The sequence below is a fragment of the Frieseomelitta varia genome, unplaced genomic scaffold (assembly GCF_011392965.1).
Source record: "Frieseomelitta varia isolate USP_RPSP 00005682 unplaced genomic scaffold, Fvar_1.2 scaffold_967, whole genome shotgun sequence".
NCBI lineage: Eukaryota > Metazoa > Arthropoda > Insecta > Hymenoptera > Apidae > Frieseomelitta > Frieseomelitta varia.
Window position 1 is genome coordinate 46,701 of NW_025110775.1, and position 27,345 is coordinate 74,045.

Sequence of the window (27,345 nt, forward strand, 5' to 3'; positions counted from 1 at the left end):
TAATATAGAGCATGGAAGAAGTTGATCGAAAAAAGTAATTAAATACGCCCTCTTCGAAGTTCCTGCACGAAATTCAAATCACCGGTAGTGTAAAAACTGCGAGTTTATTAAAACGTCGAGAGTTTTGGAGAACTTTAGCATTCAGTGTGCCTTAAATGTAAATGAAAAGACACAAGTATTTTGAAATATTTTAACACATTATTTTATTGGTTTTTTCCTTAAAAAAAGAATGAACTTGAAATTGGTTGTTGGGTTTTTGGATTCTGGCGAGTAATGACTGGGCATTTCGAAGCGACGATACACACTAATTTGCAAATTGAACTAGCTATATATATATATATATAATATTTATATATACATATATATACATATACATATATATACGTATATATACATATACATACATATATACATATATATGTATATACATATAAGGTAGGTATCTGTCTCGTTTACTGCATAATACATAAGTAATAATGCATGTTTACATCTTCGTTTTCATTCTTCCTCTTGTGCTCGCTTTCTCTCTTTGCAACTTTCACTCGCGCATTCACACTCGACATTGATTCGATCGTATTCGTAAGTTCAAAGAATAATCGAGTTTATCCTTTCGTTATTTTTCTCTTTTGTTATTTCATTTCTTTTTTTTTTTTTTTTCTTCTTTTTGTTCTCAACATACGAGAGTTCCTCACTGACGGATACGTTCACACACATAGAATACTTATTTTTCATTCAAAGGAGAGAAATGATACAATCGAATGTTCGCGTCACGACGAACACGCGAAGCTGATGCGCGTGCTTTTTTTTTAACTATGAGAATAAGTGTTGTCGTCAGTCGTGAATAATGATAACAGTGTTCGTGATTGCGCTTCTTAAAAAATACATGTCAGGTTGATTTTTTTTTTTTTTTTCTCCTTTTCACCGACAGAAATGGCTCGTTTAAATCCTGGGATAAAGAGGACTCGCTTCCAGTCGACAAACGCTGTTGTGATTCGACTTCCTCGTTTTGACCAACAAGTCACCCGTGTTCTCGACGCGACGCGAACGAAGCGCGAACAATGATATACGTATAAAGGTACAATCTGCACTCGATCTGTTTTCTCTGAAACGAAACGAGTGTTCTTTTACATTTTCACATATGCATACATTTATATATCTGTGTATCGCGTGTGCATGTAGTGTATGTGTGTCTGTGTCTGTGTGTGTGTGTGTGTGTGTGTGTAAGTAATATACATTAAGTTTACAATAACGTGAAGATTGGCGGGATATTGCGCGAACAAGATGTACCTGACGAACAGTATTAAAGAAAGAATTGAATATATCGATGTTCGCGCGCGCGTGTCAACACGGATGTAATACATCGAGGTAGATTAAACTATATATATGTATGTGCATATATGTATATATATACATATATATACATATATTTTTATTATATGTATAAACGTGTTTCATCGATCGTCGGTAATAATTTCGCGCAGAATCATCCGTCAATCATCCGCCATTCACACAACTGGCAGCAGCACACACTGCGTTATATCGCTGTATACTCTTTTAAAGTTAGTTTAATTAGTCAAAGTTAAAGCTTTCAATGGTATCTTTTTTTTTACTTATTTTCTCTTCCTTTTTACGTAACATTTTTTTTTTAATTCTTTCTTTTACAACAACGGTACACCGCGACTCTTTTTCAAACGCGTACAGATCTCGTTCCCTTTCGCGCGCGCTCGCTGAATTTTTTTTCCCGACCTCGCGATATTTTTACTTTCCCAGCTACACGCAGACACACACGCACGCATTCTCGATCGTTCTTTCGTTTGTTCGAACAGGCACCGGCTGTCACGCAGCCTGTTCATTCACTGCCGGGTTTTCGTCGCCAAATTTGCTCTCCGTTTGCGCTCATTTTTCCGTAGATAGCACTTTAGATTCATTGAGCGCCGCATTATACGTATACGGCCAACTACTGTTCGCTTTCCTTTCCGTATTAATTTCTTTCTCGATTCGTTCTCCCTTCCTTTTTCCCCCGTTTTTCCCTCCTCTCTCGTTTCATTTTCTCTTTTGCATCCTTTTTGATTTCTTGCGTGCGTTCAGTATGTCAGTCGATATGCTATTGTTCGCCAACGACATCCACGCGAAATATAAACAAAGAAAATTCGCATCAACGAATGGAATGACAAGTATCAAGCGGAGAAGATGTGAAAGAAACAGAATCCGACTTTCCTTCTGTGAGCACATCATTCGCGAACAGTAGCGTACAATAGAGTTTCCTTGCAAGCGATACTTGGAATCAGTCGTGATCTCGTTTCCAAACGTGTGCACGATTCGTTGACGAACAAATAACGAGTATTTTAGGTTATCATTAAACAGAAAAGATATTCATTGGCATTCGCGGCGACGAATGATTTTCTATATAGAAAATTATTATTGAAACGAACATACTGAAAAGGAAAGAGATATACTATTCGTGACCGGTCGTATATCGCGTATTCGTCGTGACGTTTCGACCAGAAGATACGACTATTCGAATTTCCTTCGTTATAATCTTCTCCTCTGTGATTTTTTTCTTTTTTCTTTTTTTTTTTTTTTTTTTTTTTTTTTTTTTGTTCGTTTGCGTATCCTAATTTTGTGAACATGTAATATTAAGGCAACTCTTGTTACTATTTAATGATTCATTTATGCGATTTATTTTCTTCCCTCCCGTTCTTTCCTTTACTACCGTTCATCCTTCCTTTCGATATTCCAAAAAAGATCACCAACCTTTGACTTGACACGAACCACGCAAAGCTTTCTCGCTCTCTCGAAAATACATTTACGATCTTTTCTGTACATAGTATCGTTTCGTTATTTGTTTTTCTTTTTTTTTTTTCTTCTTCTTCTTTTTCCTTTACTATTCTCTTGACACGAAGCCGTCTAGTCGAGCGACATCTGGCTACAAAGTTCCAACGGAATAACGTCGACGAACAAACACCATACTGCGACGGTCGCGCAATCGTTTAACCCTTTGAGAAAAAAATTGATGTATCGAGATACTCAGCAGCGAAACGATCCCAGAGCAAAGAAACGAGATTCAAGTCGAGAAACGACGGGTTTTTCCTTTTTGTTTCCCCCTGTACGTTATGCTGCGAGTGTTGTGGCACTGGCGAAACGATCCCTGTGCTTCTCAAAGAGTCCAAAATCAAAAGGATCGATCGCTCGACTCGACGGAGCGGCCGCTGCTCCGCGCCGCGCTACGCAGATTTGGTTCAGAGCCGATGGACGAAAATGAATTGTCTGCTTAAACGTGAAAAAAAATTGACATGCACGCACATCCGTTACGTTCAATTCGTCGCTGGATTCGGTCGAGCCATGCGGGCTGCACGCACGTGATCAAACGAAGTGATTCAAAACTTGGAACAGGATCAATGTTCTCCTTTCAAATCGTTCAAATATATTTATATGTCTATTTTATACATAGAGAGATCGGTGTGTAATAATGTATCGACGAGATTTCGATATTTGCAAAAGTATGAAACTCTACGGAGCTCGTCGGCTCGTCCAACAGCCGAGAGATCTAGTGACGAAATTTTATTTCTTTTATATTCATTTTTTTTTCTTCCTTTCTTCTTTTCTTTCTTTCTTTCTTTCTTTCTTTCTCGTGATTATTTATTATCAACAGAGCATTTAGCATCGATATACGCTTTCATTATTCGTTCGTGTCCGCTTAATATGTATATATTTATACATATATACGTATGTATGTATTTATATATAAATATATAGATATAAAATGCATATACATGTTATCTTTTACGTGTACATATTTATATATGTATATTATTCAAATGTATACGTATATGTATGTATACATATATATGTATATGCATATGTATATACCTATATGTATATGTATACATATATCTATATATATAACACACATACCCACGCACACACACATATATATATGTATAGATAAGTAGAAAAACTCTTAATTGTAGTATTTCACGTGCTAATCCATTCGACGCCCTCGTATCATCATCGTTTATTATATCTTTTTGTTCGCTTAGCGTCGTTAGAAATAAATGCAAATAATGAAATCGTACATGGATTTACTGACTCTCGTGATCAACTAACTGATTCTTCCAAGTCTCTGTTGCCTAGAAACTGATGGAGGTTCATAATCCGGTCGCGAGTTCGCTTCTACCCTATAAAGTTTAATTATACATATATGTACTTTCTACGAACGAGCCGAGAAGTGTGTCTTTACGTTTCGTCTTTTTTTTTTATTTTTTTTTATTACAAGTCGCGACAGATCGAGATCACGAGCTCTCTGCCTCATCTTGCGTGTCCAGTTTCAATCGCTGTCCTTTGTCTTCTTTTCTTTCTCACTGACATGTATTTCTTTCATTTCTTCCCTCTCTCCTTTGTTCTTCGAGATACGTCATTCTTCTACTTGCAGTCACCATTTTCCATTTTCCTCTATTTGTCTTTCGCTTCTTTCTCTCTCTCTCCCTCTCTCTCTCTCTCTTCTTTCTTTTTATTCGGTCATTTAATGACAATCGAAGCATTTCATACCCGTCGCCTTATCGAACAGACGACGTATAACAGTATATTATCGGACAACCACGGTTTTTGGAGGATCGATTTCAACGATTCGCGGAAAAAGCTCATGCTCGTCCATGTCATTTTTTTGTTTCTTTTTTTTTTTTTTTTTCTCTTTGACTCGATCTTCGAATCGACGATAGAAATCCGTGCATTCATAGTACGATGTTTAATTATGACGACTATATAGCTAGTAAACAACAGACGTATTACGATTAATTCCAACTTCTAATGCTCGCTAATACCATCGTATATTCCCGTATGCTGGACTATACAAAATTGTCATGAAATACAAATAGAAAGATATAGTAAATTGGAAAAATCGATAATTTGACTGGTTTTAACGTCTACTTGGACATGTTAGCGGTATTGACTCTATCTAAATGTTCGATCGTTCTTCCGTAAACCGTTGAAATTAGATCCCCGTTCTTAAGAGTCTTCCCTTTCTTTCTTTCTTTTCGAGAGAAAATAGCTCTGTTTCCACTTCACTAGGCTAATCAGTATCGTTGTTCGCGCATACTCTTCTCGTTTCATTCCAGGATGCTTGTTATCTTCTTCTCGCAGCGTCCTTTTTCTTTTCTTTTTTTTTTTTTTCTTTTTTTTTTTATCAAAACGAACCATTATTGGAGCGTGCCGCTTCATACACTGTGAGATACGAGTCGAAGGGTTATCCGAATTGTATGTCACGATCCTCCTTATCGTTACAAGTATCATTCTTAGCATTGTCGTTAATATTATCAGCGTTATCGTTATTACTATGTTATTATCGTTATTAATCGTTCATTAACTTTAGTTTGCATGATAGTTACTCGCGTTTACGTTAATTAGCGCGTTCAGTTTAAAGTATAATTATATATATATATACATACATATATATATATATATACATATATATATATATATATATATAATACGTGTGTATACATTTATACTTATTATATGTATGTATACATACCTTCTTGAATTAAAACTATATATATATATATATATTTATATTTATATTTATACTTATATTTATGTCTTATTTATATTAATATTTACGTGTTTGTTGTTTACGCTAAGTCATCGATAAGAGGTTGGTCATATGCTTGTTTTTACGATGCTAAAGAGTTTTGTAAGTTTGAAGATTTCGACTTGTATAGTTCACACGCGCGTGAAAGGTGAATTTTAGTTTTCGCCTTTCCACACTCTATCCAATCCTCGGCAGTCGATTCTTTCACTGTTTTCTTTGCTGTTCCATACGCCACTCTCTTTTTTGCTCCATTCGCACGTTCGAATGTTTTTTCCTTTTACTCGTTCAATCTTTCTCACCCTTTCTCATCCATTCCTACTCGACATTAGTACAAACGCATTTTGGGGCTAAAAAATTCTCTATCGACGCAACGGTATCATCGATCTGGCTAGATTCTTGGATTTATCACAGAAAAATAGTTTTAATAATATCCCACTTTACCGCACCCACGTGCACGTTTTCTAACACTTTCGTATGTACGAAACGCGCAAACCATGCTTCTTCAACGACTTAGAAAAAAAACGTATAAATAATAAAATGAATAAATAAACTGTACAAACATGACAGAAATAAAATATTTAATGTTTACAAAAAAATATCTAAAATGTTTGACATTTACAAATAAAATATTTAACATTTGGAAATAAAACAAAGGTAAAAAGATATACAAAGAATAAAAACATCGTTCATGGAAATAAAATGAACGAAAAGAAAAGAAACGTTCTTTCGATAAAAATACATACAGACAGCGGAAGTGTTAGAACTTTCTTCCATTTCGTTTCTAAATTCTATTTCAAGGAGTGTAAACGTTGGCATGTCTGAGTATCCGAAATTCTCACGCATTCGTCTTTTCATTTTTTTTTTTTTTCTTTTTTTTCTTTTTATTATATTTATGCATTCTCTTTACAGTGACGTTTAAACGCGACGATACGAAATACGATTGAGTTTTATAAAGCACTTAAGGGAAAAAATCACGCTCAGCATCGACTGCACATCATAAAATTCACACTCGCGAGATTCTCGATGTTTCTCGATAGTTTTTTTTTACATTTTTTTTCCTTTTTGTAATTTATGTATTATTCTCCTCTCTTTTTTTTCACCTCATCTTCATTTACCGTAATGGCACTTTCTTCGGCGCTTTATAGTGCAACACACATCACCGCATAATGTGCCTCTCAATGTGAATTCGTCGGTATAATTCCTCTTCCTTCGACCGACGGAACAAAAGTGAATGACAAAATTGAAAGGGGAAAAAAAGAAAAAGAAAATAGAAAGAACGAGAAATACACTATGTCCAATGAAGAACAAAAGTATTCCATCACCGAGAACCTCAAGCCACGAGAAGCATTCGCATATTGTCGACAAATCTATCGTTTCTTTTTTTCTTTTTTCTTCTTTTTTTTTTTAGTTCGTCTTTCACTCTGCCTCTTTTTCTCTCTCGTTTTTTCTCGGTCGTTACACTCTTACATTAATTATACGGTAGTACTACGTAGTTACACATATTCAGTCGAAATCCACGCACGCAGATTACGCAGACAAGCGTGAAGTGGTATTGAAAAAATGATTTTTAAACCGTCTTTTTTTGTTCTTTCTTTTTTTTTCTTTTTTTCTTTTGTTTTCCTCTGTTTCTCAAGACTTTCACTCCATTCATCCGTTTCTTCGTTCATAGTCGCATGTTCTCCCTTTCTCACATTTCATCGCATCACATTCGATATTTTATTTACATCTATCTACGTATAGATGCTTTGTGTATACGTGCTGCGAAAAAAGACACATGTTATCTTTATGTACACCCATGTATTTCGTGTGTGTTTCCGCTTAAAACACTCCGTACGATTGGCAGTATATTACACGTGTTCTTTTTTCCCCCTTCTATTTGAAATTTTTCAGTTTCTATAATTACATAATTTCGATTCGGCTACTATGCGCGCGCTTCTTCACTGATCATTTACGCTTCTTTTATACATAACATATGCATATGCGTGTATATGTAATGTATACATGTGTATATGCTTGTTCCGACGATTATTTTCTGTCTTGTTTTTTTTTTTTTTTCTTTTTCTTTAAGCGCATCAAAGAACTCGAAATGACGTTTGTTTGTTCCTTCGTACGTTCGATTCAGTTTTTTTTTTTTTCTTCTTTTTCTTCTAATGCATTTGTACATAGTGTATGTGTAACTATCGATTAATCGATCGATCGACCGATGGATCTTTTCCATCTTGTTCCAATGAGTGATGATTACGACGCGAAAACTATACATTTTAATGGTAGTAACAATGCTCGTAATTTAATAAAATGTTTCAGTATTCGTAGCGTTAGTAAAAGTAGTAATAATAATCAGTAATAGTAATCGTAATAATAGTAGTAATTAGTAGTAATAGTAGCAATAGTGGTAATAACAGTAGTAGCAGTAGTAGCAATAGTAGTAATAGTGGTGATGGTGATGGTAGTAGCAGTAGTAGTAGTAGTAGTAATAGTAGTAATAGTAACAGTAGTAGTAATAGCAGTAATAGTAGCAGTAGTGATAGTAGTAATAGTAACAGTAGTAGTAGCAGTAGTAGTAGTAGTAGTAATAGTAACAGTAGCAATAGTAGTAATAGTTGTGGTGGTGGTGGTGATAGTAGTAGTAGTAATAGTAGTAATAGTAGTAGTAATAAGAGTAGTGGTAGTAGTAGTAGTAGTAATAGTAGTAGTGGTAGTAGTAGTAGTAATAGTAGTAGTAGTAGTAGTAGTAGTAATAGTAGTAGTGGTAGTAGTAGTAGTAGAAGGAGTAGTGATAGTAGTTATTGTTGTAGTAGTAATAATAGTAATAGTAATAGCAGTGGGAATAGTGATAGCAGTAGCAGCGATAGTAGAGATGGCGGTGTTTGGTGGTGGTAATAGTATTTAATAACAGTAGTATTAGTAATTGCAGTAGTAAATAGTAATAGTAGCGTAGTAGCGACGGCGGTCGAGTGATTGTAAATTATAGTAGTAATAGTAATAGCGATAATAGTGATAGTATTAATAAGTAATAGTAGTAGTTGTAATAATAGTAAGGTAATCTGTCTCTTGTAGATGGTGACATAGTAGCAGTGATGGTACGTTTCAAGTCAGTATTATGCAATAATTTACACGTGCTTGTGAGTTTCATTTCTCGTTTCTTTGTTTGTTCTTTTTCTGAGAAGAACGTGAACATATTTCCCTCTATTTCGCTCTGTTGTTTTCTATTGTTTTCTTCTTCGTTCATTTCTATTTCATTCCTTTTCTAACGAATGATCGTGATACATGGTCCTTGCTTTTTTTCCTTCGTTTCATTGAATTTTTTTATTGGCACAAGCTGCGAGAATACGGAACAACGACACCGCGACACCGTTCGTTTCGACGTTGCTCGTTCCTTTTCATTTTCTTCTCGGAGAAAAATCTCATTTGTTGGTCCTTCGTTCGTTCGTCCGTGTATGCGTTCAACGTGATACATACCATGCGTCTCTCCGTTTATGCGTTTTAACGGAGGATCGATTATCGTGATCGCGACAAAGCAGCCAGTTGTCGCGAACCGTGAATGTTTCTTACGATAGAAGAGAGTCGAAGCGATGTCGAGATGATTTAGTAAAAATTCCTACATATTTAATTCGATGTATCTTTTAGCATGTTTACCTTCGAGTATCTTTTTTTTTTAAAGATTTTATATATATATAATATAAAGGTTTATATTATATATATATAAAGGTTTATAAGGTTATATATATACACATACATACATATATGGTTATACATATAACTTTATAAACTTTATAAACCTATGTGTATATAGGTTTATATATATAAATCTATTATATATATCCCGATATAAAGCTGCTCCTCTATCTGCAGAGCAGCTGATTATTTGAATAATTTCGCAACGATATTTCTCTTCTTCTGACACATTTTCGATACAATTTTTATAGGGTGAACATTCTTCGTAATTTATTTACGCAACGTTGTTGGCTGGTCGTGAATATTCGCAAAAGTAAAATAAAGGGAGAACGTTGTGTCGACACAAAAACTGCGGCTACCAATTTGTAAACGTACGAGAAAATCGGATATTTATAGCCGCGGTTCTTGTTGCATTTCTCATCCGCTTCTTCGATATTTCTTTTTTTTTTCTTTTTTTTTTTTTTGTTTTCCTTTTGCACGGTTTCGTTAACGATAGAACAGATTTCTAAGAAACTTGAATAAATTCGATCAAGATGTTTGTCTACTCGTTCGATAAATTGAACGCTACTACGGAAGATATTCTGAGCGAGATCGAACGAATTCCGTGCAAACAGTGAAGTTAGAAGAAACTCGTGTTTCATGGTTCGCATCGAACGTATCGAACGGTGCCATTTTCCTACGTTTATACAACTACATCTCATTCAATTCTTTCGCACGTATGAAAACTCTTTACTCGTCAAAGGAAATTCGTTTTCGTTAATCAGTTTTCTCTTGGTTCGCATCGAGAACCTTCTTAACGAGTCGTTCGAGTTGGGCGCAGCTTATAGAGAAATCAAAAAGAGAAGATTTCGTTGGCAAACGTGGATGACGTACCCGCGTCGCCGACCAGTTCCTCCAGACACGGAGACATGTGGAACCTTGCTACATCCAAGTCGGTGAGAGGACGTCGCGTAAATCGCAATTTGATACAGCCGTTGAAAAACTTGATAGATTCGCGCAGAGAGGGATCCGAAGCGAACGTGCTCGAACCATCCGAGAGCGTTTCCCTCGTGGTATAATTCATCGTATAAAAAGAGGATCCTCCTCGGCACGGCCCGTCGATTAAAAAGCACAGCGAAGGAAGTTTTCAAGTTCGAGAAACGAAAGAAAATTTCAGAAAGTTCCCAAGTAGTGTAACCTCCAACGACACTTGAACTTTATCGCAAAATTACTACGCAACCGGCAGTAAAGTTGGTGAATGTTCCTTTCCCCCTTTTCCCCCTTTCTTCTATCTTCATTCAGCTTTGCTCGTTTTACGCGTTTAAATCGACGATCGTCGTTTCGTGGCACACGACAGACAGTCTGTTCGATGGTGATCACCGTGACGACTGCACATTTTTTAGTATTATATTTTAGTACGTTTGCTTTGTTGTCCCTGTAACGATCATCCGATGTTGCCTTCCTTCAATCGCGTTCATTCCCCTATGGAATCCTTTGCTTGTCCTGTTTCATGCACCGATCGAGAAATACGATTCAATCAAGTTCGATCAAGCCTTCCCTCGAACCAGCCGAGCATTCCATTGCATTCGTTTCCCTTCAACGTCTCACTCAGCCTCCTCGTCTTCTTCTGTTCCTTCTCCACAGTGACGACACTGCACGATATTGCACTGCAGCTTCTCTTCCTCGTTTCCGATCGTGTACACCTGTCTTGTACTCCGACTTGCGGGACGTGGACATCAACTCCGACGTAGCTCCCAAGTTCCAAGCCAGTTGATCGATTTAACCACATCGCTCCCGCGTTCGTGGTTAAATTAATGCGCCTCCCAATATGGAAGATTCACGCGCAAACCCTAAGACGCCTGGGGGCGTCCACGTCACCGGACCACCGTCCAGGGTCCCACTTTGGCTAGCACCAGTCGTCTTCGTCGCTATCAGAGTGTCTCGATCTGCAACGAAAATTCACTTTTCAATCTTTCGTTCTTTTCGAGGCGAGTTTTCCACTTGCAGCCGCTGATTTTTTAAGTTGACTTTGCTGCATGAAAAATTATTACGTCATTACAGATCAAGGATTTTGAGAATTTTGTACATCTGCAATTTAATTATGTTTCAAGACAATACAATACAATTATGTTTATTACTATTTCACGCGTCTGTGTAAAAATGGCGGAAAATTATGCAGAAAAGAATGATCCTCACTGATTTTAACGTTGTCGAGAACATGATAATTCTGAACGACCATTTTCTATAAAAAAACTAGCGACTCATTTGACTTTGCTTTGATTCACATAATGGGAAAAATTAAAAGAAAGAAATAAATGACTGTCAAATCCCAATGATCTTGAAAAAAATCTGAAAAGCAGGAAAACCGTTTGCATTTATATACGTATCGCCAACATTAACGAATTTGGTATATTTCAAATTAGGGCAAGGTTCCAAAGAAATTGTCGTCTTCCATGTTACTAGATTAATAAATCTATCATATAATAAAAACAAATAAGTAAAGATAAGTAAAGATACGCAAGGTGTATCTTTCTGTAATTAATATGTAATATAAATCAATATCAATGCTCATTTTTAAAAAATGCTTGTCACTTTTTCGTTATTGATTTGAGTTAAATAAATTTCCGGCCGGCAACACTTTTGTTGAATTAAAAATTGAGTTCCTCCGTCTCCTTTATCTGTGTTTTATAAATTAAAACGATATAAAAATGTCACAGACAGCCGGCAACCAATATTCATGCATATATGACGCGCGTTTATGTCACATAGGCAGAATTTATATGTACTAGTATCGACGGTAACATCTATAGGAAAAAGTTGCTTAGAATCATGTCTACAACAACATATTTCAACCGCATTGATATCGGTGAAGATTATCATTTTCTGCATATTTACCAAATAGTTATTTTATAGAATAAAATAAAAAAAAATTTTTTTTAATAAAATGACATATAAAGCGAAAGTTGATTAAATGTATTACTTTTTCAGACGACAAAAGAAAAACTATTGTTTGTATTGATATAATTCTAATTCTAATTCCAGTTCTATTTCATTTTTGTATAGATTTTTCATTTTTTCGTTTCAAAATGAATACAACAACATAAATCCTGACAACTATTGAAAATGATATACTACGAAAAACATACAGTGATTTGAATAATAATGCAAGTAATTGCACAAAAATTCAAGATATAAATCAAAGATATACAAAATTTCAAAATACTTGATCTGTAATAAAAATGTAACAATTTTCTCTCCAATAAATCGCTTAAGAATTGGTAGCTTCGAATGAGAATACTTTCTTAATATACTCGTGATTGTATTTTGATATAACTGTCCCTACTGGCTGAACGATTCTGCAGTTATAATTTACATTTTAATAACTTAACTATCTTGAAATATTCATGTTTCAATTGATCCTAGAATCAGAGGCTATTTCATACTCCAAACACTTTATTCTAATCGCTTTTTTTTAAATTCAACGACTTTTTTAAATTAAAATTCAAAAATTGACTAGCGTAGGTCTTTGCTCAGTAGTACAAAGTAAAACAGCTCAGACGCTGAGTTCCCGATTACCGAAGAGAAACTTGGATTAATGCTTCGTACAAGATTTACAGTCTGCGACAAAAGAAATAGCACATCCGGTATTTTTGTTAATTATCATTGAATAAATTACAAACATATAATTTTACATATACATTTTTATGTCAATTTCTGCAACGTATGTAACGATAATCACAACACAGTCCTCAATTTTATCTGTAAAAACAAAAGAAGCCTGAAAAATCGGTGCGACAAATTAATAGCACGCTATTTTTAAAAATCAGTTTCTGTCCATATTTACCAAGGAAAATCCATATTTAACATTTTGTAGAACCTCTAGACATTTTTTATAATTGCAATCATTCGCCTTGGAAGCAATTTATAAAGTTTTTTCAATTCGTTTTTTATTTATTTTTCTCCATTCTACTAAAATACATTCTTTCTTTTAATTCATTTATGTTACTGAACTGTCTTCTCTTGGCATAAACGGCTCTTGCAAGACCTCCCCATTATGTTCATGTCTGGAGAACGGGCTAGCCATTTCAAAAGTGGAATATTATTAGCTTCAAAATATGACTTTACCATTTTTGCAGTATGAACCGCCGCATTATTTTGTTGAAATATGAACCAATTTTTGGATATCACATCTTTCAATTTGTTCACTAATTAGTTCTAAATAATTTTTGGCATTCGTTTTACCTCAAATAAACTGTATATCTGGTCTTCCATGGTAGATGAAAGATACAAAATAAATAAAAAAATGAATTAAAAAACTTTATAAATCGGCTTCCAAGCCGAATGATTGCAATTACAAAAAAGTCTGGAGGCTCTACAAAATATCAAATATTGTTTTTTCTTGGTAAATATGAACAGCTGTTATTATTATAATTTGTCGCGCCGATTTTTCACGATTCTTTTGCTTTTACAGATAAAATGAGGACTGTTATGATTATCGTTACATATGTAAATGTAAAATTATATTTTTGTAATTTATTAAATAATAATTAACAAAAACACTGGGTGTGCCATTTTTCTGTCGCGGACTGTATCTTCAAGTCATTTTCATAGCTGGTACAATAATCCTCTCTTCGAAGATCATCAAGTTCGTATAAAAATAAATGTCATTTCTTAATAGAATCCGATTAATCTTTCTGATCACTGTAATTTGCAAGATTATGAATAAGATTTATTAATTAATTATCCCTATTATTATTAAATATTCTAATTGGCAACGAAGATTAATAGTCACAAGAGTCGAGCAGAAGCAGAATAACATTCAGCACACGTTAATGCGTTAATACGAATTTTTATCTTTGACATATTTCTGCAAGCAATAATCAGAATCTTCTCGGTACAGCCAGTTAAGTTAAACTTTCACTGATAGTTCCAAGATGAGATGACTTTCTCTATCGCGTCTTTTGCAGCAAATAAAACCTTGCGATCGGTGACAAAACGAAATTTTCTCTTCCAAACGATTAGCAACGCCACCGTCTCCGTAGACACATTTTCCTTCATCAGGCAAAGGATGAACCAATAACCTTGTTATCAAATAATAATCAATGATCAAATCCATACGAATACGTCTGTTTTAGCGGCTTGTTAGTTAACGATTCTCCTTCATCGATCTTCTGGAAGCTTGAAGAACGATAAAGGCACTTTTTGGAGGACGTGCTTTACCAAATTTATCATCATGATCCTCTACGGATTTCTCAGGTATACGAAAACTCTGAACTTAGAATACTCTGCCACTTTAAAATATAAAAACAGCGTATTCGAATGGCAAGCAGGCCATCGATCAAAATTGTAAAATTTACGCATACGTATCGTCCAAGAGAAGATAAATTAATTAACCCGTACCTGGGTGTTCTCTGCTTAGCTTGTGGCTGCGGCTTGTAGCCGTTGGGTACAGGACTGGGCAACAAACGGCCACCGCGGCCTATCGCCACCGCCTGCTCGAAGCTCAACGGACAGTGGCTCGATTGTATCGATGGCAGATGCTGCCCTGGCGGCGGATGCTGCATCCCAGCCGGTATCGGCACGTGCATGTGCGATCCATGCGTCGGCGAAGCGTTCAACTTGGGGAAATTGATGTTCGCCGGTTTCAGCTGCAAGGTCGAAGGTTTGTTCGGCGTTGGCGGCAGCCGACGACCACGTCCCCGTCTGGTTACCAACACCGGATAACTGTGCTGATGGGGATGATGCCGATGATAGTGTTGATGCGAATGGGCAGGCTGGCGACCACCGATCGGACTCGGGCTTCTCGATCGTTGCTCCAAACTGGTCGTCCCGTAATGCCGGCCTCGATCGATGTGGTGAATAGGGCTCGGTGTTCTCGCCGGGCTGGTCGAAGCGCTCCACGGACCTGACGAATATGCTCGTTAGCGTTCGCGTTTCAAGTCTCTCTCTCTACGAAAACGGCTATTTTCTAGCTTTCCTAGGAGATCATTCGGTAAACCGGGGGGGACTCGAGGACTATTCGAGGGAACAGTTGGTACTCGAGGGAGAGTTTCCTGTGACCTGTGAGCGTTGTTCGCGTTGTTTAGGAGGGAACTATAGTTATCCAGTCGTTGAGAGTAATGGAGGAGTTCGATTGCAGTTTGAGTTCGGTCTAATTGTTCGTTACGTTAAAATCGATCAACATGCCGCATGCCAATTTCTCTAGCTATTCGAGAGGGAGGGGTGGGGGTGGGGGGGGGGAGGGAAGGGGTTCCGCGGCGTGCAATTACACTAGATACAAACAACTATCGAGTGTCTATGTTTCTAAATGGGTGAACCAGAGTACAAGTGTTCACAATGTGCTATAGTCACAAGCCTGTGTGTTATCTATTTCGTGCACAGTGTCTCGAACAAATCAGAAATGTCACACGAAGTAATGAAAAAAATGGTTGGTTTCTTGGAAGTGTTAGTTACAAGTTCGAAACGTTCTCGACGTGTTTCATCGTGAAAGAAAAGAAAGGAAGGGAAGAGAGAGAGAGAGAGAGAGAGAGAGAGAGAGAGAGAGAGAGAGAGAGAGAGAGAGAGAGAGAGAGAGAGAGGGAACAAATGTCTGTTTTGTGCGATACTGCGTTATACTAAAATGTATTAAGTTGCATACTAATCTGTATCTGTTTGTTGTGTCGATGAATAATGTGGGCGGAGAATGAACAATTTGGTGGAAGCCAAACGATAATAGGTGATAGTAACGATAATAATATGACGACAACAGGTGATGACAGTTGCTGATAATAATGATATAACGATGACGATGTATTGGTGGCGATAACAATAATAATAATAATAATAATAATAATAATAATAATAATAATAATAATAATAATAATAATAATAATGAAATAGCTTCGGAACAGGGAATGAAACGGAGTTGCGAAAGAAATTACCATCGTCGTAATAGTCGCAGTGGTCGTAATAGTCTTTGTAGGCGCATAACAGAACAAAACGAAGAAACGTATTACATCGAGTGAAACAGAGCTTTTGCCTCTTGCGAGTAAACCACTTATAGCGACATTCATATTTTTTTCTTTTTTTTTTCTTTTTTTTTTTTTCTAAATCGTAACTACGAATCTCTCGTCCGGTCTAAGGCCTCCGCGATAATTCGTTCGTGGCGCTACGATCGTTTTCATCATTCGCGATACGTTCGAAAAAGAGATTCGTAGGTTGGATTTTCGTAAAAAGGACTTATCGTTGCACCGTGTTTTCTTCGACGGAATTATCATTGCTGTCTTGTACCTCGCATTCTGTGCCGATGATTGTACTGTGACGGATGGGGATGATGCGTGTGTCTCTGAATCTCGACGACGTTGCTAACCGTGTCGCTAAACCCTGGTCCTTCGTGGTAGTAATGACCGTGATGATCGTATCCAGGTCGTCCTGGCGAGTGTCTCCTGCTAAAATGATAAATTCATTTCGTATTTCGACTATTACGGCACCAATTGGTCGCTTCAGCATGTGCAAACTATACTTTCCAATCTTTTTACTATGGATTTCTTGTTTCATTTGCATCGTAGCGTAATATAATAGTATAAAATAATATGAAATAACATATCGTAGCATAGATAAGGTGATAAATTCATTTTTGTATCTGCAGTGATAGTCTCATTGTTACCTTAAAGTCGGTGAATGCGATGGGTGTCTAGCTGGTTGTACGGGTGCGTGAAGTCTTTTGGCGGCGTGGGTAAGACTCTCGAGACTACCGGCACGCGAGTCGCTAACTACGACGTCCTGAAGTTCCATCTAAACGAACAGACTCGTCGATTAGAAGGCCGATCCGGGGAATCGGAATAAATCAGGAGTTTAAGGAGAGTCGGGGTGTTGTCGGTTCTTTGCCTTCGTTACTAACGATTCGCGCCTCGAACAAACATCTTATTCGACTCGAGATGCCTTTTGCCTCCGGAACGCGAATCTCTGCGCGAGTCTCCAGATCCGAGAGCATAAACATCAACGTACAACGTACGTCCACGCGTCTCGACATAAAGTTTCTGACATAAAGTGCGAAATACGCGACGAAGATTCGCGCAGAGATTCGTCGCAGTTCGTGCTTTTCGATAACTTTTCTGTATAGCTTTGTCTCGAGAAACGACAGACAATTTTGAAAATCAGAGGAGCAGTCAATGAAGAGGAGCAGAGAAGTCGATATACAGGCACATGTACGCGCGTGTAAGAGCATGCAAGTTTGAAAGATTTCGGCATGCACATGCTTTGCTGATTCACTTTCGTTTTGGAGCGGTTCAGGTGAAAGAAGAAGAGAAACGAGTTGTGTCTCCGCTACTAACTTCCGACCAGTGCTGGGCTCGTCCCAAGAGGTGTTTCTTACTTACCGGAGTGGATACACATGGAATTATAACGAACAACACGGAGACGCACGGAGAACGAGGCAATCGTTGTCGAACGCACGAGTGCTTCGTTACTCTCGTAGAATAATCTCAAGGCTGAAAGCAGCTAGGGATAAGGGTGGGGTTCTCTAAATGTTCACGTTGAACTTCCGCTAAAAAGAGAAAAAAAAAAAAAGAAAAAAAAAGAAAGAACAAAAACGTTTCGTTTCGTTTTCTTTGTATTTACAACTGTGCTAAGGTGTGCCGTTCAAGATCGATTCGATTGCGATTTTCGTCAACACTATGATCGACAAATGCGAACTCTGTACAGGATGGACGTAGTTAGATCGTCGATCGATCTTGATCATTTTTGCTGAGTCGCGGGCCACGATGTCTAGCGATCGTTTTTTCGTCGGCGTTTCGAACAACCGTGAATGCGAATGAAACAGCGTTTTGCGTGGCTAATCTCGCGAACGCGAGTCTATCTACCATCTATTCATCTAAGATCTATCCCGATCTAAAAGGTGTACTCGAGTCCGTCTATGAGGAATTTCTTTGATTATCCGCGAACTAGTCTAAAGGTGCTGTTGCTCCTTCGTTGTCTAAGTCGCGTAACTACGACACCGTCGTGTGTAACGAACTATAATTCTACGAGAGAGAAATGTATGACGTATCCCCGTGTCTAACGACGATCGACATCTAAGTCCTAAGAAAGCGTAACGTCACACATTGAAGTCTATGTATGTACAGTCGGTTGAATACGATCGACTAGTGACAACAACACGATGATCTATTAGATCCCGATTGAATATAAGTATCCTCGATCTACCGCGATCTAGACACGTGTCTCGAAATCGAACAGGAGTACAGCAACTGTTGCTAACTCGTGAGCATGCTGAACCCAAGTAAATTTCGTTCTGTATCGCAACCGATCGAGGGGAGTTTCATCGGAATCGAGATTAATTTGAAAATTATCGAGGTGGATTTTAATTGAATCGAGCCGAGAGACCTTGTGGTAACGGATCGAGGAGCGAGGTGCGTAGGTATTCTGGTGTTGATAGTACGAGGGTGGTCGGTGAGCATGATGATGATGGTGATGGTGATGGTGGTGGTGGTGGTGGTGATGGTCATAGTATAGATCATTGTCGGTATCGTAGTATTGGTCGTGATGGTGATGGTGGTAGTAGTAGTTTTGATCCTGCTGGGAGGGCACCTCAGCCAGCAATGGCTCTAGCTCGGGGGCGCGATCCTCATCATTAACTACGGGTACAACCCCAGACCCACCCCCTCCCTGGCTACTCTCTCCGCTGCTGCCTAGTATATCGTACTGGTGGGACATCTTCCAGTTCACCTTTTTATTTCTGAAATTATATCAGAAAAAAAAAAAAAAAACAAGAAAATCATTATTACAAACACGAACATCGGTGAACCATCGTTTTAGGACACACTGAACTTCTCGTTTTCATTTATTTGAAAGATCGTGCGTACAGTTTATTCGGGCGCACGTATTTCATGACATTTATGGCAAATACAGTATTCGTACAATGCTATTTTTTTTTTTTTAATGATGATTTAAATTTACATAAGCATTTACGACTTGTGCGTGCATCGTTTAAGAAAAAAAAAAAAAAAAAAAAAAGAGGAAAAGAAAGAAAAAAAGATCAGAAATTCGGTGTGCCAGAAACGAAGTTCAACCTGGAATCAAGATTTTATTACGCGATATCGACACTCGATATCCGATTAAAATTAAAACGGAAAACGAACTACCTGATGCTACGTTGACGTCTATGCTCGTCGTCTTCCTCCATGTGCTCCTTGCGCTGATCGAGCTTCGTTTCCGACGGTGGCCGTACCACGTGCTCGAGGCTGTTCGCCCTACTTCCGGCTGCGTGATTATTTCCGGTATGATTTACCGCCGTCACATCCAGTATGCAGTTGAGGAAGGCCGATTGCTAAAGTCGAACGTGCGAAACCACACCGACTATCAGAGCTGATCGATATTTCTTTTGTGTATGTATATTTTCTTTCTTTCTTTTTTTTTTTTTTTTTTTCTTTTTTTTTTTTTTAATTTTTTTTTTTTTTTTTTTTTTTTTTTTTTTGGTTTTTATCGATTGTCGATTTTAGACGATCATTCGATCGCCAAGCCAACTCATATTATTGTACAGTATATACAGGCACATACAGGCTTTTCTTCGTTCTCCTCGTTTTACCTTTTTATCACTCTTGCGTGCTTTCGAGTTAGAAGGAAAGAAGAATGATTAAGATAGAGCACGAGTTTGTAGCAACGAAAAATTTTCGTTAAAAAACAGAGGCCATGCTAGAAAGAGTATGTCGTGACACGGTGCACTTGAAAGTGTCGCTAAGGAAAACATTTTCTCTTCTAACAGCAAGAAAATACACGTTCCTTTTTTTTTTTCGTTTTTTCTTTCTCTTCGAGAGATGTGTGTGCAAAAGAATACGGAATATGTTGGAATATCGAATAAAATTATAGCAAAGGTGATAATTATAGTCTGTGACGGTGGATCACTCTGGCAAAGCCTGTATATGTTTCTCAGAAGCAATATTCTTACGTACGTATGTTAATTATTATCTTATATATTTGTAGAGTGTTTACAAGTGAGCATAAAGTATCATATGCAAATGAAGACAGTTGCTCGTTTACGGCAGTAGAAATGCAAACGTTGATCAACATGCAACACAATATCGCGAATCGTTCATGCTCCTCGATATTAAATAACTACGCAGTTTCATCATCGGTTCTGTGTCATTTTTTTAAATAAAAAAGGTCAACTTATTCCATCGAAGCGGAACTTGAACAATTCGCAAAGATGTTCCTAAAGATACTAAGATACAGACATATGCGAAAGACAAATGGACACACATAGTACACAAGCCAATTATTGGTACAACGAACGGGTACTTTATGCGGGAACCATAATACTTTTAGAGATTAATTGACTGGAATTATCAACATGCCTATGCACGCTACGTATTCGCTACTTATTTCATCTATCATGTGTATATCAATACTTTCAATACGGTATAATAAAAATTCTATGAAAAATCACTCTATTGAAACTCGATCAAAAATTACTCATATATTCAAATACTTTGTCTACAAATACTTTGTTTAGAAACTTTGAATACGGTGGGAAGAACTTCCTCGCGGAAGTGCCTTCCCCTTTGATCGACAATCGACGATATTTGCCGCGCATCAAGCGATCATATCTCGAATTATATCGTTCGTCGATACGATACATTTTTACATCGTCTAGCAAATGATCGTCGTTGGATCCCGATAGAACATTTGGTTGTTCACAGCATCGTTCGTTTCGACAAAAATCTCATAGGCCGTCACCGAATCTCTTTCGATAAGGCGATTTAGAAATCTAACTACGTAAACGTAGTGTGGTAATCGTAGTCGTGTTACGGAGTAACCGGGTGCTTAGTAGTGTACTTTTGTTGTTGTTGTTGTTGTTGTTGTTGTAGGACCGTGTCAGAAAGTAAGCCATTGGAAGAGAATTAGCAAGGCAACGAGAGTCCACGAAAACAGTGGTCACTGTGGAATTTCTAAGAATAATTTCTACGCTACGCTGGTTATCAGAGAGAGAGAGAGAGAGATAGAGAGAGATAGAGAGTAACAGATAGGTAAGAAAGGAAAAAATTATACATCTAATCAGGAAATCTAACTCAAAGAACGCACTTCGATCCGAATTATTTCTCTCGAGAGCGTGTCAAAGAAGAATGTCCGTCTCAGAGAGTTCAAGTACGAATCGAGGGTGAGTTCCTCGATTTTTCTGCTAAACAGCTGCTAGAGGGAAGAACGAGAAGATGAAAAAAGGTAATAAAGTAAAATAGGGAAAATTACAATCAGAGCTGTAGCGAAGTTTCGTAACAAGAATACACCGTATTTCGAAAAATGTCGAAAAAAGGAAATATATTTCTAATGCTCGATCTAAGATCAACTATGTCGGACACTAACAAGATCAAGTACATTTGGGGCTTGGAGAACTATCGCACTAAAGAGATCAAATTGGAAATTGGTGATTACTAATGCGAAACCTAATTAATGGAATGATACTCGAGGCAAAAGGCGAGCTATGTTCGAGGATCAAATCTCTCCGGTATTTATTTTCTATAGGAGGTTCGATGTACTAGGTAATTTACTTACACATAGCTATATCGTGTTCTCGAGGCAAAGAGCCGATTCACGTGGGAACACGTGCGAACGATCCCCCACGTGACATCGACACCACCACTAAAAAAAACTCAAAACGTTGCAATTCTATGCATCATCGCGAGTATCTTTCGCAATCGAATTTTTCGAGCACTGTTCGTTAAAGACAGGGGGGGGGGGGAGGGGGGCGAAACGAAAAAGACAAAGATCGATTGAAAGGTTGATGATGCATAAAATTGAACGAGTTTAACTAGATTCAAGTATTATCCTAGACTAGTTGCTTATTATTTGAAGAGGAAACGTGCTATTAAAAAAAGGAAATTCTTTGAAAAGGAAAGACTAAAAATTTCTAAGAATCTATATAGTGTTAACTTGACTTGGATGCTCTAGTCAATTACTTCCACTAATGTATATATTAAGTGCCTAAGAAAGAAGAAAAAGTTCGCGTGTGTGATTGTGATTCTGTAATTGAACGCAACCGCGGTTGATTTCATTTTCATTCCCTCTTTCATTTCTCTCGCTTGGAAAAGCTTTCTTTCCTTGACATTCAAAGTTTACCGTATTGGTTTAGCGTAATTTACATCAATTGCTGTTGCGTTGTATTCTATCGATCTGTGGATTCAGTGACAGTAAAAAAGTTAGGGAAAGAACAAAGGTCTACGATGTGAAAGAAAAGAAATTTCAACGAAAATGTACAAGTGTCATAGTGTGCGCGCGCGTCTGTATGTATGTCTATGTCGATGCACAGAAAGAAACGTGTAAGATTGAAAAAAAAAAAAATGAGCAGAGATACAACTGCCGATTTCTAGATGAAAAATTAAAAAAAAAAGAAAAAAAAAGGGGGGAAAGAAGAAGAATTACATAGTTTTACCAACTCGGACGATTGAAATTATTTAATCTGCTGTGATTTATAATATGTACAAGATACGGTACACGATAGGCTACTGTGTCTCTGCATGAGTTAATGACGTAAATATAAAACGAATTACAAATATTATTATGTACAAGAAATGTAAATCATTCGCTGCAAAGTTTCTGCGACTATTGTACATACTGCAAATCGTAATATGCATAGTAAATTTTTCTATAGTAAATTTTCATCGACGAGAAGACGTCTGAATTGCTAGCTTTGCAGTGAATGGTGAGGGTATGTGAACGTAATTCGTATTAGTGAAACGTAATGTGACTGTACAAAGAAAAAATGAAACGAAAAGACCGTATTAAGATGATAATAAGTAAGAGAAAAAGTAAGTACTACCGCCTGGGCTGCAGGACTTTGCCCAGCATTATCGTTATCGATAAGATCGTTATCGTTCTGGAAAACAAAGAGAAAAGACACAAAGAGATGATTGAGAGCTGCGTGAACATCCTCTTGTCTGAGTATATAGTAAATACATAAACGTAATATATAATAGTATCTGTGTGATTGATATCCAGTTTTAAAATTACGCCTACGCTAATATCACAGTAATAACCATAATCATAATCATAACAGTAATAATAATAACCATAATAATAATAATAATAATAATAATAACAATAATGATGATGATGATAATAATAATAATAATAATAATAATAATGATGGTAATAATAATAATTACAACAACATAACTCTATTTATCAATAACTTGAAGGTTCAAACCTCGTTGTCGTACTCTCTTTCTATGACTTTTTAATGAAAACACGTATAAATTCAACACACAGATTCTTTTCTAATATTCTAATCGTAACTCATTCAAAACTTCATATTGTCCTAATTTTCTATGTGTAATCCGTATTTGCGTCGATACGTCGTACGCTATGTGCAACACATCGTTGAAACGTCAATCGATGAAACGCGAGATCCCAATGAAATTTGAAATCATCGTGCGATTGCCGTGGTGAAATTGATCAGTGTTGCCGAATGTTTGACGAACAATAGCAGCCGACGTATCGACTCTGAACAATCTACGTTCAATCATTTGCATGAAATTTGAATTGTGACGTTTGGGAAGGGTGACATCGAACTGCTTCTACACATATTGACTTGGCTAATTCAACTTAACAGACAGAAATCGAACGTCTTCCTTGTTCGTAATATTTAACTAACAATAAATTATGCCGATTCGTTATTCCAGCGAGACGAAAGCAGTCGAAAGTCGGCCTGAATCTAAAAACAAATGTGATCTGACGCGATCTCGTTCGATCGAAATTGATCTCGTTGATTCTATTCCAGCCAGTCACGCTGGAATAAGGAGCGCAGCAAAAAAATGTTTCGAATATTCTTTACTCGTTCAAATACGTATGTGAATGTTTGAAAATTCTCAGCACTACTGAGCACACATTAATATAGCGTCAGAATGTTAGGACACGGGAAGGAAGCTTAGAATCGCGCCTATGTTTCCAAACGTGTATAATTTCGTAATATATTTTCAATGAAAAAAAAAAAAAACGATCTGAAACGACGAGGCTCGGTCGTTTCATCGGTCCGATCGTTGAAATTTTCGTGTCGTCTTTTGCGATACTAAGCTTTCATGGGTAATCAAGAAGCTACTTGGGATATTTGGATATTCTCTATTCGAACGAAATGATTTCCACACCGTCCATGTGAAATCCTACCACGAAGAAGCCAACGACAAACATCCATTCGAACTCAATCCTCGACTGCAATCTCACGAGGCTCGTCCCATCGATTCGTTCGATTCTATCAAAGTAACCGCAGTTACTTTTCCTTCGCGTGACAAACAAATTATGTAAATTGACGATATCGGCAATCAGATGAACAGCGAGACGATGAATGAACCATGTGAGAGCGCAACACGGACGGTTCCTTGTCTGAACAGGGACATATCGCTCTAGGGGCTTCCATTTTCGTACGAGTTACACTCGAACCGTAACTAACGATAAACTCACCTGTCCGGTCGATTCTATCTGACCAAACCTAGTCGTCCTCCAACTTTCAAGTATCAGAAGGCAGACGTATATCTTACCAACGGTCATCTTACCTCTGCCTAATTCTAAAACAAAAAAACGTACGCATTTATCGGCACGCTGTTGCAAACGGGGTTAGGTTTGTTGTTTCTAAAAATTGAACGACTCTCACCTTCGTTCCTAGGTATCAAAAGGTCCAACATCTTTTTTGCCTGCAGAGGCCAAATGCTTCTGATCGTATCCCTCAGTTCTTCGTTCGCTTGGATTCTCTCAGAGGCTAGAGATTCGCCAAAATACAAAATGCAAATTAAAGATTAAGCAACTTCGGCAAATCGATTTGACGTAAGCCGTTCGTCGTCCATAGACGAATCAGTGTATCAATCAATGGTTAAATTCGAGTAGTCGTTCAGGCTTTCACAAATCAAAGGAATAATCCAAACACTCACCTCTTCTCACTTTAATATTAAGATTCTCGCGAATGAGGGCGAACAACGTGGTAGTGAAGTTCACCTTCAGGTCCACGTCCACTGGCATGTTCATCCTGATAAGTTTCTTATAGGCAAGCCTGTTCGGACATTTATTACCAAACCCCAACGGCGGATCCATGTTCTTGAGCATGTCGTACATCTCGGTGTAATGGATTTTGCCCGTTGCGTTTGGATCGTACTCGGCCCAGATCCGAACGAACTCGTCTAAGTGATGAGCGCCCAAGATCGACGAGTCTCTCGTCAGATAATCAAAATTGTCCATGATGACGGCGACGAACAGATTCAGCATTAAGAACGAACAGAAGAAGATGAACGAGACGAAGTAGGCGTACGCGATGTTCGAGCCACAGCCACCAAATTCTTGCTTGCCGGCCTTCGCGTCACACGGACGACCTTTCACGCAGGACAGCATGATGTTCGGCCATGCCTCGCCAGTCGCACACCTGACAACGTTTCACGTTTTGTGCAATTGTTTGTTGCAAATGGGAGGTTCATCGTAAAGAGAGGTAAAGACATCTTCGAGTTTCCGATTTTTGCAAAACTTTGCACACGTTTTTTTTTAAATAACGTAATATTTTCATTACTCGTGATATCTGTTATTAACGTTATGAGATACAATTTTTCATAAATATATATTTATTGTTATTTTATTTTTATCCAATATCTATCACTAGCGCCATGAGTGACACGAGTTTTATAAATATATGTTTGTGATTATTTTATTTTTATTTTATAAATATATATTTAATTAATGTAAATTTTTAGAAGCATATAACATATAGCTTGAAAATTTTATAGCATTTCCGAGACGCGAGGGAAATATTTATTATTCTCGTGCTGAATGATAAACTGGAAACTCAATGATGGCGATCTATCCTCGTTCGACTTCTACTACAATTTGAAAGCTGCGCTTATCGAAATTTGACAGACTCTTTGCGTTACGATCGACGATTTTTGAAATTCATCGTCACACTCCTCCTCCACCGGAGGATGACTTTTTAAATGAAAGTTATTGAAAAAAAAAAAAACTTCAAAATTCGTCGATTCGTACTTTCATGCAAATTACTCAACTCAAAAGCACATGATACGTCGTCAACGGGGGACTTCTATACTTTATCAGGTAGCAACAAGTGAAAATGGCAAGTTATACAAACATTTCGACAAAGGATTGGATCTGTCACTGAGAACACGGTTCATGCATAGAAATTTGCATCTTCGTAGTACAATGCAACACCGAAAGCGAGTACTGGTTTTAGTAACTCAATTCTCTACTCGACCGCTCTACTACAGTGTTAGTTTGAACTTGTAATATAGGCGTAGTTCGGCCTGTTTATGGTTAGTGTGTTAGTTAAATTCAACCGATATAATGTAAACGTAATCACCTCTCTATTCTCATACACATATCATTCTCTTTCTTATACTCCGAAAGATCGTTCCAATGAGAATTAAGTTCCTCGAGGATTCAAGTTCCTTTGCGTTTGAAATTTGCGTGTGTGTTTAAGTATCAGCGCAGTGCTCTTTTCGCAAACAAACGAAACACCGGTGATAAAACAAAACGATATATAGAAAACAGAAACAAATATAAACGTATAAGAAGAACAGAACGAAAGTAGCTGATTTTTATATCTTTCATTTCTTTAATCCTAGTTCGTGATGTTATTACTTACCGAAAAAGCAACATCAGACCTTGAATGAAGCTTTGGAAATTGTTGTGCTTGGTAATAGAAGAATCAGCATCCAGCGCGATGTTACCGAATACCTGAGACCGACAGAAAGAAAAAGGCCGTGGCCAAAGGGCCAGCAACGACATTAGCAACGTTTTTTTTTCTTTCTTTTCTTCCTCCCCCCCCCCCCCCCTTTCGATCAATTCGATTCGACTTTAACTTTAACGCATCGCGAAACTTGACAACTTGTTCGTCGTTCGGTTTTCGCTGGGTGATTGTACATGACTTTTTAGTTTCTAGAACGAGTTTAAATAACAAATAACAGTGTACATAGTGATATAGTGTCGATCTACTCTCTAATAATACGCATCCACCACATTAATTACGATCTACGATCTTTTCAACTCTCTCCTTTGTCTTGACACGCGAGTCCCTCGAGAGAGAGAGATTTTATCGACTTTTTTTCTTTTTTTTTTTTTTTTTTTTTAGAAAATTCGATTATCCAAACTTT

General features: G+C 37.4%; 1 protein-coding gene and 1 long non-coding RNA gene across 9 annotated transcripts; one reads left to right on the forward strand and one right to left on the reverse strand.

The window, feature by feature from the left end:
• Nucleotides 1-451: 451 nt before the first annotated feature.
• Nucleotides 452-22,891, forward strand: LOC122538169. Its single transcript, XR_006308801.1, has 3 exons — nt 452-612; nt 10,267-10,281; nt 22,881-22,891. It is a non-coding gene; the product is annotated as an uncharacterized LOC122538169 (long non-coding RNA).
• LOC122538168 (voltage-dependent calcium channel type A subunit alpha-1-like) lies at nt 8,725-27,250 on the reverse strand. Of its 8 annotated transcripts, none has more exons than XM_043672006.1 (12): nt 26,838-27,250; nt 25,129-25,613; nt 24,855-24,959; nt 24,665-24,768; nt 23,028-23,084; nt 19,360-19,544; nt 18,602-18,953; nt 16,887-17,014; nt 16,511-16,668; nt 16,162-16,194; nt 14,642-15,146; nt 8,725-11,187 (listed from the first exon to the last, which is right to left on the reverse strand). In XM_043672006.1, the coding sequence occupies exons 1-12, from the start codon at nt 26,978-26,980 to the stop codon at nt 11,148-11,150; spliced, it is 2,295 nt and encodes a 764-aa protein (XP_043527941.1). In that variant the 5' UTR covers nt 26,981-27,250; the 3' UTR covers nt 8,725-11,147. The 8 variants fall into 8 exon arrangements, with proteins under 8 accessions (XP_043527941.1, XP_043527945.1, XP_043527942.1 ...); XM_043672010.1 differs by having other exon boundaries at nt 18,944-18,953; nt 26,838-27,249; XM_043672007.1 differs by having other exon boundaries at nt 16,511-16,665; nt 26,838-27,247.
• Between the last annotated feature and the right edge of the window lie 95 nt (nt 27,251-27,345).

What these genes read in the sequence shown, in the direction of transcription:
- LOC122538168 (XM_043672006.1), bottom strand. Translation starts at nt 26,980, where the DNA reads ATGTCGTTGCTGGCCCTTTGGCCACGGCCTTTTTCTTTCTGTCGGTCT. An exon ending in TAATATTAAAGTGAGAAGAG is followed by an intron (nt 24,960 to 25,128) that starts GTGAGTGTTTGG and finishes GCGAATCTCTAG; the next exon opens with CCTCTGAGAGAATCCAAGCG. An exon ending in GCTAAGCAGAGAACACCCAG is followed by an intron (nt 11,188 to 14,641) that starts GTACGGGTTAAT and finishes TTTTCGTTGCAG; the next exon opens with ATCGAGACACTCTGATAGCG.